The sequence below is a fragment of the Monodelphis domestica genome, chromosome 1, assembly GCF_027887165.1.
Source record: "Monodelphis domestica isolate mMonDom1 chromosome 1, mMonDom1.pri, whole genome shotgun sequence".
NCBI lineage: Eukaryota > Metazoa > Chordata > Mammalia > Didelphimorphia > Didelphidae > Monodelphis > Monodelphis domestica.
The window spans coordinates 42,841,996-42,856,523 of record NC_077227.1 but is presented as its reverse complement, the minus strand read 5'-3'; the positions used below and the strand labels follow the sequence as shown (position 1 = coordinate 42,856,523).

Sequence of the window (14,528 nt, the reverse complement as noted above, 5' to 3'; positions counted from 1 at the left end):
ATTCCCTGAGTCCAATTTCTTTTACGGCATTTTTTTTTATCAATGACTTAGATAAGTGGTTCTCAAGTTCTTTTAGTCCCTATACTCTCTGGCTTTTAGTAAACTTCTCTCTCTCTCTTCTATTCAATATGAAACACAATAAACATTGAAGTTTACTGTGCATACAAGAAGTAAGATAAAGATCAACTAATTTTTTCATAAGCAAAGTCATTTGATCCACAATATTTTGGGTATCATAAAGCTTTTCTCACTTTAATCTGTAATTTTTCCCACAAACACTGCTATAGCTGAGATATTTTAATAGTATAGTGTAATTATCTATCAAATATTCTTCCTTCCTCCTTCAACAGACTTCTTATAGCCCCTAGTGCTGTTTCAACCCCAGGCTAAGATTCCTTTCCTTAAATGAAGTTATTGGTTTTCTTAAACTTTCAGAAGACAGGAAACTAGAAGAGAGCTATTTTGGAAGACTGAGCTAGGATCTAAAAAAGAGAGAGTAAGAATGAATTAAAGGGGGAGGGGGGAAGGAGGAGCTAGATGGCTCAGGGGATAGGCAGCCAGGCCTGGGAGATGGCAGGTCCTGAGTTCAAATATAGCTTCAAACACTTCCAAGCTGCATGACCCGAGGAATGTCATTTAACCCCAATTGCCTATCCTTTACCACTCTTCTGCCTTCCAACTAATAACTAGTATTTATTCCAAGATAGAAGGTAAGAATTTAAGAAAGATAATGGAAATTCAGAAAGGGTAAATGTAAACTCCTCCTCTTATCAGTTAGTCAACAAACACTGATTAACTACTAGGTACTGTGCTAAACTCAGGTTAGAAAAGAAAAACAAAAATGACTAGGCTAAGAGAAATGTGGTTTAGCATGAGTTAATGTTATGAAGACTTGAGGATTTTAGTGAGGTGCAAAGTTAATGAGTCAGCAGTAGGATGTGGTTGCCCAAAGGTCAAATATAATCTTGGGTTTCATTAACCGAAGTATTGGCATGCCCTACTTAACATTTTTCCATTCCATGTTATTTCACAATGATGCTAGTGTGACCTTATAATAAAATAATATCAGAATATTATGAAAATCTGGGTGTTGCAAACTTGGAATGTGAATCAGCCTTCTGGCAACAATTCCAAAGTAGTTGGCCATTGGCCACCATAACATTATTTCACCTATCATCACATTAATATTAAGAGGGGGAGGGAAGAGGGATATTGCTGTAGTGTCTTGAATTAGAGTGTTAATCACTTAATCACTCAATTAATTGACAAGAAGATATTAGTCAGTTGATAAGTATTTATTAAACCCCTTCTATGTGCCAGGCACTATATTAGGTATGTGGCATACAACAGTACCACCAGTAAACAGTAATACTAAATTTTAGTTACTTTAAAGGTTAGATCCTAGAGAGACAGAGTATCTACCACCAGGTATGATTCCTAGGCTTAGATTCATCCTCCCTAGGTTAGGGTCACACAGCTAGGAAGTATAAGAGGTAAGATTTGAATACAGAACCCCCTGTCTCCTGGTCTGGGTCTCTATTCACTAAATTACTTGGCTGTTCCTCAATCAAGTGGTTTTGAAAATCATTAAATGGCTAGACCCAAAGAGTCTTCTTTATTAGGTTTGATTATTAATTATCATTATCTATCATTAACTATCATCTAACATTAACTATCATTAATAGGTTTGAATTCTGGGTCTGCTTTTTTTTTTAATTTCAAAAATTCTAATTAATTAATTAATTTAGAATATTTTTCCATGGTCATAAGATTTATGTTCTTTCTCGCTCCTTCCCTAACCCCTCCCGTAGCTGATGCACAATTCCACTGGGTTTTACATGTGTCATTGATCAAGACCTATTTCCATATTATTGATGTTTGCACCAGGGTGATCATTTAGAGTCTACATCCCCAATCATATCCCCCTCAACCCATGTGATCAAGCAGTTGTGTTTCTATCCCCACAGTTCTTTGTCTGGATGTTGATAGCGTTCTTTCTCATAAGTCCCTTAGAATTGTCCTGTATCATTGCATTGCTACTCTTAGAGAAGTCCATTACATTTGATTGTACCACAGTGTATTCATCTCTTTGTACAACGTTCTCATGGTTCTGCTCCTTTCACTCTGCATTAATTCCTGGAGGTCTTTCCAGTTCACAGGGAATCCCTCCAGTTCATTATTCCTTTGAGCACAAGAGTATTCCATCACCAACAGATACCACAATTTATTCAGCCATTCCCCAATTGAAGGGCATCCCCTCATTTTCCAATTTTTTTTTTTGCCACCACAAAGAGTGCAGCTATGAATATTCTTGTACAAGTCTTTTTCCTTATTATCTCTTTGGGGTACAAACCCAGCAGGGTTATGGCTGGATCAAAGGGCAGACAGTCTTTTAGCGCCCTTTGGGCATAATTCCAAATCTCCAATCAAAATGGTTGGATCAATTCAAAACTCCATCAACAATGCATTGATGTCCCTGGGTCTGCTTCTTGCTAGCTGTATGATTTTGGACAAACCTCTTTACTTCTTGAGTCCTCTGTTACATTAGGGAACTGGACTGAATAATATAGAAATTCTTTTTAAACTCCCAAATCCTTGGATTTATCAGGTTGGACTAGGAGAGACCTAGTTGTCAATGAGTTGTTTCAGTCATGATCAACTCTTTTTTTTTTTGGCTTCTATTGTGTTATATTTAATAAATACTTTAAAATTACATAACAGAAGTTCACTTTCATATACAATCACCTCTTCTGTTCTTTGTACACTGAAATGTTCATGTTTAAGTTAATATTTTTAAATTATTTTCTAAAATATGAAGTAGCCCAATTTCTGGAAGGAGAGAAAACACCGGAAAAAAAAGTGGGAACAAGATTGTAGAGGGCTTTCAAATTCATTTAGAAGGCAAGTTATAAAGCATTTTCCAACAGGAGTGTCATGGTTCTATGTCAAGGATGAAGACATTTTCATTAAATAAAATGTTATTCAATTTCTGAAATTTTAACCGAAATGTATTTGGTAACAGCCAATTCGTATAACCCACCAGGTCTACTTTTCTCCTGGAAAAAAGAACCCAAGCCTGAAAGTTAATGATACATATAGCAAAAGCATAGTTTTGAGTTCAAAATATACATACTTTGTTACTTGATTTTCATATGAATAACAAATTATTCGTAGGAAGAAAAAGTTTGTCCCATCTTATAAAAAATGATCAAATACATTTTCTCAAAGGACCCACAACTTATACTTTTTAACAAAAGCAGCAAAATCAAATAAACAAAATACTAGGACAGAATCTGGAAACAAAGTCTGTTGAGAATCCAGTTAATGCTTCCTTCAGGTATTAAATAGGCACATACATCACCAATGACCTTCCTTTAGAAAAGAATGCTTTATAACTTGAGTGATTAAATTTCATTTAGATCTTAAAAATCTAACTTAAACTTATTTCTTTACTATCTGTATTTTTTCCTCCAATGAGCTTAAGGTATTGTTCATTTTTTTTTATTCTAAGATTTTCATATACAAAAAAGTAAAAAAATAGAAGTGAGAAAGAAGTATTTAAGAGGTTGATGCTGTTATTTTTTATGCATGCAGGAACCCTCAAACAAGTTCTAAGAAAATAAAAAATGGTGTAACAATTCCTTTTTTTTAAGAGTAAGAACTTGGCATGATTCGTTCTTTACATATTTTATGCTATTATAAATTAGTGATAAAGAAAAAGAATCAGAAGGTAAAATTATATTCAATTTCTAGTCTCCTTTTCTTCTCCTCTTTTCTAATTTCATCTACACACTTGCCTCAAAATTTTTAAGTTTTTCTTAATTCTTTGCCAAATATAAACAAGCAATGGTTATCGAAACTAATCTTAAATAGATGGCAATGTTATTTACAGTCCCACAATGGCTTTCATATATCCATAGGGAATAAGAAATTTTAATATACAAGCTTCACACAACAAAAGTACTTTTTTCTTAAGAATCATTCAATTCAATATGATATTGCAGCATATGGTTAAGATGAAGGCAAAGTTTTTCTATTTGTTTTCAAACAAGAGAGAATCTGTCTCCCAAACACCATAAGAACAAAATGAGTTTTTCTCATAACATATTTGAGGGAAAAAAAAGTATATAGCATTGCTAGCCTCTGAATTTATTGTGAAAGTACAAGTCCTGCCTATACACTATTTATGAGGAGCTCTTTTCTAGCTTCCTTCAGGCTACAAACATGTGGACAAAATGGATCTACATTAGTCAATTAGAGGGATGAATGTGTATGTTCATATCCATGTATAAACATACACACAACAAAATAAGTGTGAATTATTTTTCTCCTTTTCACAGTTCTTCCTTTAATTTTCCATTAGTTTATTAGTTTCTTTTCTTTTCTGTTTCTACTCCATCTTTTTTATAGGACAGAAAACAGGATCTCTTTGTTTTTTAATCTTAGGGATATCCTACAGCATCTTGCATGAATTAAATGTATCCGACAGTCAATTAGCTTTGATTACATGCCTTGAAAGGTACAAGGCCCTGTGTTAAGCTCTGTGGATCATGATCAACTCTTTATGACCCTATTTTGGAGTTTTCTTGGTTTTCCATTTCTTTCTCCATCTCGTTTGTCAGATAAGGAAACTGAGGCAAACAGGGTTAAGTGACTTGCCACATAACTAGTAACTATCTGATGCCAGATTTGAACTCATGAAGATGAGTCTTCTTTATTCCAAGCCCAGTGGTCTATCCATTGTGCCACCTAGCTGCCCTAGGAGAGTCCATAAAGCAATTCACTTCAGCAAGCATTTCTTAAGACCCATTATGTGCTTGGCACTGTACTTGGGTTCTGGGAATACAAAGGCAAAAGAAACACAGTTCTTGCCCTTGAAGAGCTTACATTCTACTGAGCTCCTGTAACACAGACACAAACATTTTCTCAAGCCAGTAACAAGAGCAGCTAGAGAGTAGGTTAAAAAATATTCTTCATCCTGATGCTCACTGTTCTGTCCCTGTTTGGGTTCAGGAAAGCTCAAGTTATTCTGTAGGCATAAGGAGAGAGGATAATTGCATCAAGAATTATCAAGTATTGGTTCAAATCTAGCCTCAGACACTTCCCAGCTGTGTGACCCTGGGCAAGTCACTTGACCCCCATTGCCTAGCCCTTACCACTCTTCTGCCTTGGAGCCAATACACAGTATTGACTCCAAGATGGAAGGTAAGGGTTTAAAAAAAAGAATTATCAAGTATTAAGTACTTCTGAAGGGCTGAGTCTTACCTTCAACTTAGTCAATCCTAACCTATCCTTCAGCTACCAGGAGATTGTGGAATGAGGCATCTGACAGAATGGCCCCATGCAGTCTAATGGCACTAGTCTTCTTTCAAGCCTAACTTACGTCAACAAATTCTCTAAACGTGTTCTTTACAAATGAAGAGGGACTTTTATTCCAGAGACAATAAGGAGACGTGATAATTTCTTGAGTAAAGTAGTGACGAGTCAGGCTGGTGCTTTCCAATCTTGTCTCTTCAGAGATGTGTTAGCATTCTAGAACTTTTGGCCAAACTTGAAATTTTCCCAACCTGTGACTAAATGAGAAAACTCTAATACAGTCACCCTTCGGCCTTTTTACTTGAAGACCTCCCATGAGGGAAAGCTCATTTTCCCCTGAGGAAGACATTTCCATTTTGAATAATTGTGACAAGAAATTCTTCTGAAGTCAAACCTAAATTTGCCTCTTGCCTTTAATTCTATCCTCTGGGGACAAGCAGAATAAAGCCAATCCCTCGTCCAAGGTCAAACACTTTGAAATACTTGAAGACAGAACTAACTTCTGCTGAAGCCTCTTCTTTAGGTTAAATGTTCCTAATTCTTTCAACACATTCTCATATGGCGAGATCTCAACCTTTGCCTTCCTGGCTGCCTTCTTTTCTTCTTCACTATATTTTATCAATGCCCTATTTAGAATATGACCCAGAATAAAGCCACATACTCTAGACGTGGTCTAGGGCAGAGTACAGCAAGAACTCTTTCATTGTAGACCCTCCACTTCTCTCAGAGCTGCCCAAGGTTGGAGTCTTTCAAGTAATTAATTAATTAAATTTGGGGAGTTACTAAGTCACAACACTGTTGATTCAAATTGAGCTTATGAATTACCAAATGAAGTGCTTTCTAGTGATGTCTCCCCTAATTACAACTTTAGTTGTTTTTTGAACCCAAGTTGGCAAGATTTGATCTTTATCCCTTTTAAATTTCATCTCCGGCTGACTTTTTTAACCCATCAAAGTATTTTTGAATCCCTTCTGAATTTGTATCATCTGAAAATTTGACAAATAGGCCATTTGTGTTTTTATACGGGTCTCTGAGGAAATAAGAGCAAATCCCTGGGGCACTCCTCTAGAGACATCTTCCATCCAAGCTCACATCAAACCATGGATGACTAGCTAGCTACTCTTTGAGCTTGGATAGTTAACTATTTTCAAATCCATCTAGCTATATTGTCATGTAATTCATGCCTCCTTACTTTATTCCCAAGAGTAGGGGGTGGATTAAAATCTAAGCAAACTGTACAAAATATTGTCCTAATCTATCAAGTCTAATAATCTTTTTGAAAAAAGAAAGACGTCTTTTTACCAAAGCCATGATGACTCTCTGGAATCATTAATTCCATTTTTAGACATTCAAGAACCATCTCTTTAAGATAGAGCATAGTGCAGTGGATTAGTTCTAGAGTCAAGAGTAATTAGGTTCAAATCCCAGATCCAATATTTGCTACCTATGTGACCTTAGGTAAGTCACAATCTCTCTGGGTATCAATTTATTTGTTTGGATAACTTGTTATAATTTTCTTTTCTTTATCACTGCCATTTCTAAATGACAATCCCTACACCACTCTACCACATACCCCAGCTGCTGAAGCCTCCCTTTTAACAATTAAGTATAGTCAAACAAAACAAATAGACACTTCTGTCATATCTGGAAATGTATCCCACATTTGTATTCTAGAGGTGACTGCCTCTCTGTTGAGAGGTAGGAGCAGGCCTCAGTTTTTTTCACTTTCAAAAAAATGAGGGAGATGCAATTAGATTGGGGGGACATCAATTATTTTAGTTTCATAGATCCCTTCATCAAGATCATGAAACTCATGGATCCCTTCACAGAATACTGTTTTTAAGTGCATAAAATTGAGTACAGAGGAATGTAAAAGAAACTGATAATCTAGTTTTTTAAACTCTGAAAATCAAATTCAGATGTACCTGAACCTTTGAACTAGGTGGTCTCTAGGGTCTCTTCCAGTTCTCCTACATACCTAAGAAATACCCTCTGGAATATCTCAGGAATCAAAGTTGAGCTCACTGGCCTATATTTCACAGACGTGGCTCTTTTTTCCCTTCAGCTACATCCTGGGCCAATATTTGTTCTTCTCTAGTCCTGTGATATCTCTGCTGTTCCCACAATATTTCATAGATCACAGACAGTGGCTCAATCATCATATCCACCTATTCTTTCCTTATCTCCATGATCGAAAATGTGGAAAGTCCTGATATGACACATAGGGGAAAAGGCAGAGAAAGTCAAGGAAATGAAGGATAGACCCATCTTGGCTAAAAGCAGCAGTGGGATGTCTCGAATGGAGTCTTACTCTTAATAAGAGGTGAAATTAGCATCAGATTATTTGGGGAAAGTCCAAGACTGTGACTGGTCGGGGGAGAGAGGATACCATTTCTTTACCCTTCAATTGCCACAGATATAAAAGGAAAAAATAGTAGATCTCAGACTGGTGACTTGCCTTGCCTAATATTATCTAGCTAGTCAGGGCATTGGATTGGCCCTGGGGCATATAGGTTGGCTCTGACACTCTAGATAATTATAATCCCAGATGAATATCTTTGTGAGGCAACTGTCTCTGGCTGTTTTGTCCTTAGTTTGTCTTTGTTCTTGAATTGTAAGCATGGGCAGGTCCTGCTTCCATGGTTGGTGCTCAATAAATATTTGTTTGATAAATGAAAATGGGGAAAAGATCAAATATTACGTACATAGTTATTTCTTCCAGTAACTCTGAAAGGAATAATCTTATTGCACTATTAACAGAAGAGAAATTGAGGTTGACAGAGAAGTGACTAGCCTTAATTGCCAATTGAGAGAGACTAGAATGGAACTGGTAACTACTGACTGTCTCTTCTGTAAGTTATTAGGAAACACTATTATGGCAGGTGGAGGGAAAATACTTTCTCCTACAGGTTTAGACATACTCAGTCTTATTTGATCTAATCCTATATTTCCTTTTTTGATTCTTTCTACTTGTGTAAAATTATATTTATTAAGATACTAGTATATAATTTGAAAATTATGTCAATGGATGATTAGAAATGATGATGGTTTTCGTATAGTGGCAAAGGTGATTAGAGGAATCTTCACTTTTCTGACTCTAGCTAGGAGATGGACAAGCACTCTAGCTCCTTGTTGGTACCTTGCTAAGATGACCTACAAGATTCCTGATTTCTCCCTAGTAAGTAGAGATGAATAAAAGCTTGATGTCCCATGGACCCTCCCTCCTCCTTCCCATAAAGCAGCAAGGGCAGCTCATAGCCTAAGCAACTTGCTCAGAGTTACACAGTCAGTAAGTGTCAAAGGTAGGACTTGAACTCAGAAAGAACTCATCTTTCTGTCTTGGAGACTACCTGTCCATTATACCACTGTATCTGTGAAGAGAGATCTAATTAAAAATCTGAGAACTTTTGAAGTGTAAAGGCTTTCTTAAATTCATTAAACCAATCTTCTACTTTGAGGTAGAAGTCAGTCTGAAATGTATTCTCTCTCATTTTTAAAATTCTAGGGAAAGTGACTCCATAGTTCTCTGAAGCAATCTATGCCCATTACTGAATAATTGGCCACAGTCCAAGGCAGTATGGGATGCCTTTGGAAGAGTGTTGAAAAGGGAGGAAGGTGAGTTTGTATCTATGTTAGCAGTAGGAAGGCTGGTTTAAAACCAAGGGGAGAAGGTTGCTCCATCCCATCAATGGCAACATCGTCATTGCTGTCATCTCTGAATCTCCAGGATTCTCTCCTTCCTCAATAAATTCAGTACCAGGTTTGTCACCATCTCTATCACAGCCCCTTCTCTCTTGGAACATCCTTTCTGGCTTTCTAGTTCCTCAGCCTCCTCAATATCTGCAATCTTTGTCTCTAGTCTACCACATCACTCATAAAGTGGTTATATCTTAGACCTTCCCTCCCTTTCCCATTAACTGGAATTTCCCCAAGTGCCAGAAGTCTAATTTCTGGCTCTCTGTGCCAGCTGAAATTTTTTCTTACCTTCCAGGCACCAGATGGGGATAACCTTCATTTATATCAAATCACAGATGTTAATTCTAACTACAGAATAGAAGAAATGCTCCCAAGGTATAGAGAAAGAAAAGGCTGCAGACTGGAGATTATTTAGAGTTAACCTCGATACCAGAAAGAACTCTATTCTAAGGAGCCAGGCAGAGTACGAATCTTGGTTCTGCCAACAACTGCGCCATCTTAAGGAAGTCTTCCATTCAATCTGAAGGGTTTTTATGGGAAGAAGTCAAGTCTGGCCCTTTCTTATTCTATTTTTGGGGTGGGTCATGGCAAGGACTAGTTCTCATATTTTCTGATGTTAGACATGGATGTTGTAGTAGCCAGAATTGGGGCAGTTAGGTGGCAATCCATTTGAGCAATCCATTTGACCTAAGTTAAGTTTGCCTCAGTTTCTATAAGATGAGCTGGAGAAGGAAATGGCAAACCACTGCAATATCTTTGCCAAGAAGATCCAAAATAGAATCAGACATGACTGAAATGGCCAAAAAACAGAAGTGGCTAAAATGCTGGGCCAGGCACCAGGAAGAACTAGGTTTCAGTCCTATCTCTGACACTTATAGCTGTGTGGCCCTCAGCAAGTTGCTAATAATAACGACAATAAAATAACAGTAATAATAACAATGGTTAGCATTTCTATAGCACTTTAAAGTTTGCAAGGTTCTTTATAGGTATTCTCTAATTTGATTCTCACAAAACCACCAGGACATAGGTCCTATTATTATCCCTACTTTTTGGATGATGAATTTGAGTCTTAGAGAAGTTAAATTAGGGAACTGTGGATAGAGCATTGGACTTGAGGACCAGAGTTCAAATTCAGCCTCATACACTCACTAGCTATGTGACTTTGGGCAAGTCTGGCTCAGTTTCCTTATCTGTAAGGTGGGGAAAATAATAGCACTTCCTTCATGGATTTATTGTGAGGTTCAAATGAGATAATGTCTGCATAAAGCTTTATAAATATCAGTTGTTTTTTTTAATATCAGAGACAGGACTGAGCAAAGCCTGGATAAGCATTTTCAGTTTTGAGGATAAAATGGCAAAAGAGATCCAGCTACCGAAAAAAGAAAAAGAAATAGTCTTTCTTCAACATGAGATCAAATACTTTTCATATTATTCTTTGATGAATAAAGTTTTTTTTAATAATGGTTTTGTGTCCCCCCACTTTCTGGATTGCTTGGGATCTCTCAAAATTTCAACTATTACTCTGTATGACAGTAAACCATGATAAGCAATATGGTTCCCTATTTACCCCTGCATGCAGGTTCCTATGGGCCCTCAGGAGAGTAGGCATCACAATGGGCTGCAATCTGCAAAGTTGAGGGAGAATTCATATTCCTGAGATTGTAGATCTATCCAGATCTTCAACTGAGTAAGCCCCAAAGTGGATGGTGAGGGCAGAGGTGGTGGGGAAAGGTGCCTCTTCGGACTCTGCCCTCATGGCATTTGTCTTGGTACTAAATTTGGGGTCTCGGCTCTATATTTCACTATTTTGAAGAGATGGTTCACTCAGTCCCAGCTCAACTCATACCATATAGGGGAGCCACCAGATGGCCTCCAGCTAGTTTGCATTCTGCCAACTTTTATTCAAAGGCAAGTTCCTCCAATATAGTTTTTATATCATAATAATTAGCAGTATATCTCTTCCTCCATTACTCCCTCTCCCATGAGTCTTCCCTTGAAACAGCAACACCAACAGTGATGAGATGAGGAAAGAGTTAAGCAGAATCATCCAATACAACGCCATGGCTAACAAAGCGTGCAGTGTTCTACAGTACCCATTTCCTCAATGGCAGGAAGGAGGCTGTGTACCTTTCCAAGAGGTGAAATGGTCTCTAGGGCCCTATGGCTAAACTCATTTGTATGCCCCTGTGCCCCTTGGATCTCTCAGAGAATTTCAAGGTAGGCGGAGGTAGAGGGAAATTTGTGGCCTCCTCCATGGCACAGAGGGAGAAGATGCGGAACAGTCCTGTGGCGAATAGATTCCACAAGAGAGAAATGTGGAGCCATCTCTGCTTCCCCAACACCACACTCAAGTAAACCCCAAAAAGCCATTTTTTTCCCGATGGTTTATCGTTATCTTGATATGCTGACCAGAGACCTGGGTAGTCTAAAAGCTAATATTTTGAGAAGGATAAAATAAATGTACCCTGTAAAAAAGATAACAAACACTCATCAGAGAGATTCTAAGGGGGCTTCCTTCCTTGGCTCATTTCCCATGGACTGGGAGGGAAGCCTTCTTCCAGTTCTTTCCTTAAGAGAAATGTAAACTTTGGAATTCAAATGGAAACACAAACATGGACTTTCAATTTTATTTTTTTATTGCTAGGGTTTTATTGCTAGAGATAAGAGTGAACAGTCTCTGAGACTAAGGGAAATTCCTTAAGGAACCCTTAACTTCCAGCTTCCTGTTTCCATCATTACTCTTGCCATCATTCAGGCAGGAGCAAAAAAAAGTGCTAGGGTCAGCAGCCTTGTGGATGCAAGGAAGCAGTAGATATTTTTTATAGTGCATTCTAGTTTACAAAGAATAATCTAAAGAGGATTGAAGATTTAAAATGAGAAAGAACCTTAGAGGTCATCTAATCTAAGCCCCTCATCTTGCAGGTCCATTGAGTTGATATGACTTACCAAAGGTCATCCAAGGAATAAGTGGCAGTGGTGGGCTGTCCAACCAAAGTGAAGAGTCTTTTGACTATGTCATGCGCATTCTTTCATTTGATCCTCCCATCAGTCCTCCAAGGGACCTGGGGCAAGCATTATCATGCCCCCATTTTATAGATGAAGGAACTGACACTATAGAGATATTACAAGACTTGTCCAAAGTCACATAGTTAAAAAGTGGTAGAACTGGGGACAGGCACCCAGATCTAGTGTTCTCTCTGTGGAGACCACTTTAAAGCTCTAAAGTTAGGCTGCCCTCCCCTTGAAACAGTCATATAAAAGGTGTGTGTTCAATCGCTAAACCCATATACATTAGTCAAAAAGGGGGGAGCATAAACCACCACCCCCTTTCTGTAGAAACACCGCCAAATAGGAAATTGTTACCTTTTCATTTCTGTGTTCTGTTCTCTTCTCCCTCTGACCTTTGTGTTGAGAAGTTGAGGTGCCTGCTATGAGGACTGAGGGCCACCTGTCTGTGAGCTGCCCTTATTGATAGGTTTTATCAGAAAAGGTTATATCTTAGGGTCAGAGTACAAGTACTAATTAACCACGAGACCTATTGTACTGATGATTTGGCTCCAGGAAGGGGTAAGAATGGGGCACTTGGAGTCCATGGAGAGAATCTCTACCTCCACACCTTGAAACTAGAGCTTGGTCCTGTTTCTCTCTCATCCCCCTATCCGTCCCTCACCATAGTTCCCCTTCCACAAAAGACACTGGTACCATTGCCAGGCACTTTCTCCTCTGATGAGATAGAGTTCATTTAACTCTGCCTCAGTTTCTCCATCTGTAAAACTGAACTTGGCAAGCTCAGTTTATAGAATTTACCTAGTAAGGAAAAAAACAACAACAACAAGACATGCTTTGCATCATTTATACCCATTTCTTATTCTGCAAATTCTTATTTCAGCCTGACAAGAGGGTAAGAGTTTGGGAGGGAGAAGGGTTTTGGAAAAAAGAAACACAGAAACATATTTTTCCAGCTGGAAGGGACCCAAGAAGCCAACTAACTTGTTCATTTATTTAGAGAGCTTAAGATTAAGGTAAATTATTTAATGTTACAATTACTTTAATTAAGAAGGATTAGAAAAACCAAACCCTAAGACTCTAGAGAGGTCACCATCATTGCACCATTAGAAATTGACTTGGTAGGTGATGCAGTGAATGGGGTATTTGACTTGGAATCAGGAAATATCTGAATTCCAATCTTACTTGAACCACTTATTGTCTTTGTGATTCTGGGTAAATCATTTAACCTCCAGCTGTAAAATGGGGTCAGCTATCGTTTCTTCCTTACAAGTTTGTGTTCAGGACCAGATGAGATAATACCTGTAAAGCATCTTGAAAATCTTCAAGTAGTCTCTGTTATCTAGGATGATTATTAACTCTTAGAATGCCAGCTCTCCCCTCTGCTTAGAAGAGACCAGGTTTTGGGGATGAAAACTAGATGATAGAGTTTGAGAATGCTGGGAAAGGGGCAGCAGCTGGTGTGTCTGAGCCTTTGGGAGAGGGGCAGGAGAGAAGCAGACAGCTGGTCACAGCTGCTAGCTGTGTCCTAAGCTTATTTAAGATGTGGGTCTGAATGTACTCCAGATGCTTATGTCAGAGTACTAGAAACTGTCACTGGATGTGCGTGAAAGGAAGTTTAAGAAGGGGCAAACAGGCCAAAAGACAACCTTCTTTTATATATCATTGGTTCACTTTTTTTCATGAGTGGGGTAGGGTGCTGTGGAGGAACTTTTCTAGTAGTTTTTTCCTTAGGTAAGTCAGTGGGCTGCTCTATGTATATGGATGTGGAATGGAGAATGGAAATAGACCACTGAGATTCGCAATTATTCTTAAAACCTGAGAGGAAGGTTCAGTCCCCTTATTTTGTAGATAAGGAAGCTAATTCCCAAAGAAAGGACAAAGTCTCGTGATGAGTTAATGGGTTAGCCATGTCTTCTGATTCCCAATCATCTATGAAGAAAAAAGTAAGAAAAGGACAAGAGCAAGTATTGAGTTAAGGGACTGGACATCATCATGTCCTTGGCCCCTTTATAAACAATTCAGATAGTTATATGTCATCTAATTCTAAGGCAGGAAAACCCACTCCCTACTTCCTCACCCCTTGTTATTCAACCATGACTCTTCATGACCCCATTTGGGGTTTTCTTGGGAGTGATACTGGAGTGATTTGCTATTTTCTTCTCCAGCTCATTTTACAGTTGAGGAAACTGAGGCAAACAGGGTTAAGTGACTTGCCCAGAGCCACATAGCTAGTAAGTATCTGAGTCTAGATTTGAACCCAAGAAAATGAGTCCTTCCTGATTTCAGGTCTGACACCCTATCCTTGTGTCCCTGGATAAATGTCTCACAGGCTATTGTAGACACGTACAGAATATAGATACATTCATCAGCCATCAGAAGTGATCTATTGAACAATCATCCTTATTGAAATCAGAGGTAGAGACCATGTATTTATTAGCCATTGGTTAGCCTTCTGCTTGTGATGCTTAAAGCAAAGAGAAAACTTGGCTTCCCATCACTGTAAAAAA

At 38.2% G+C, this 14,528-nt stretch overlaps 1 protein-coding gene across 1 annotated transcript in view; it reads right to left on the bottom strand.

Annotated features, from left to right (window-relative positions):
• PRAP1 (proline rich acidic protein 1) overlaps positions 1–12,468 on the bottom strand; it is a 32,370-nt gene extending 19,902 nt beyond the window's left edge. The window contains exon 1 of the mRNA XM_007478091.2: positions 12,376–12,468. Within this exon, the coding sequence (XP_007478153.1) occupies positions 12,376–12,383 (8 nt within the window). The 5' untranslated portion in view covers positions 12,384–12,468. The remainder of the gene's footprint in view (positions 1–12,375) is intronic.
• Positions 12,469–14,528: the final 2,060 nt, after the last annotated feature.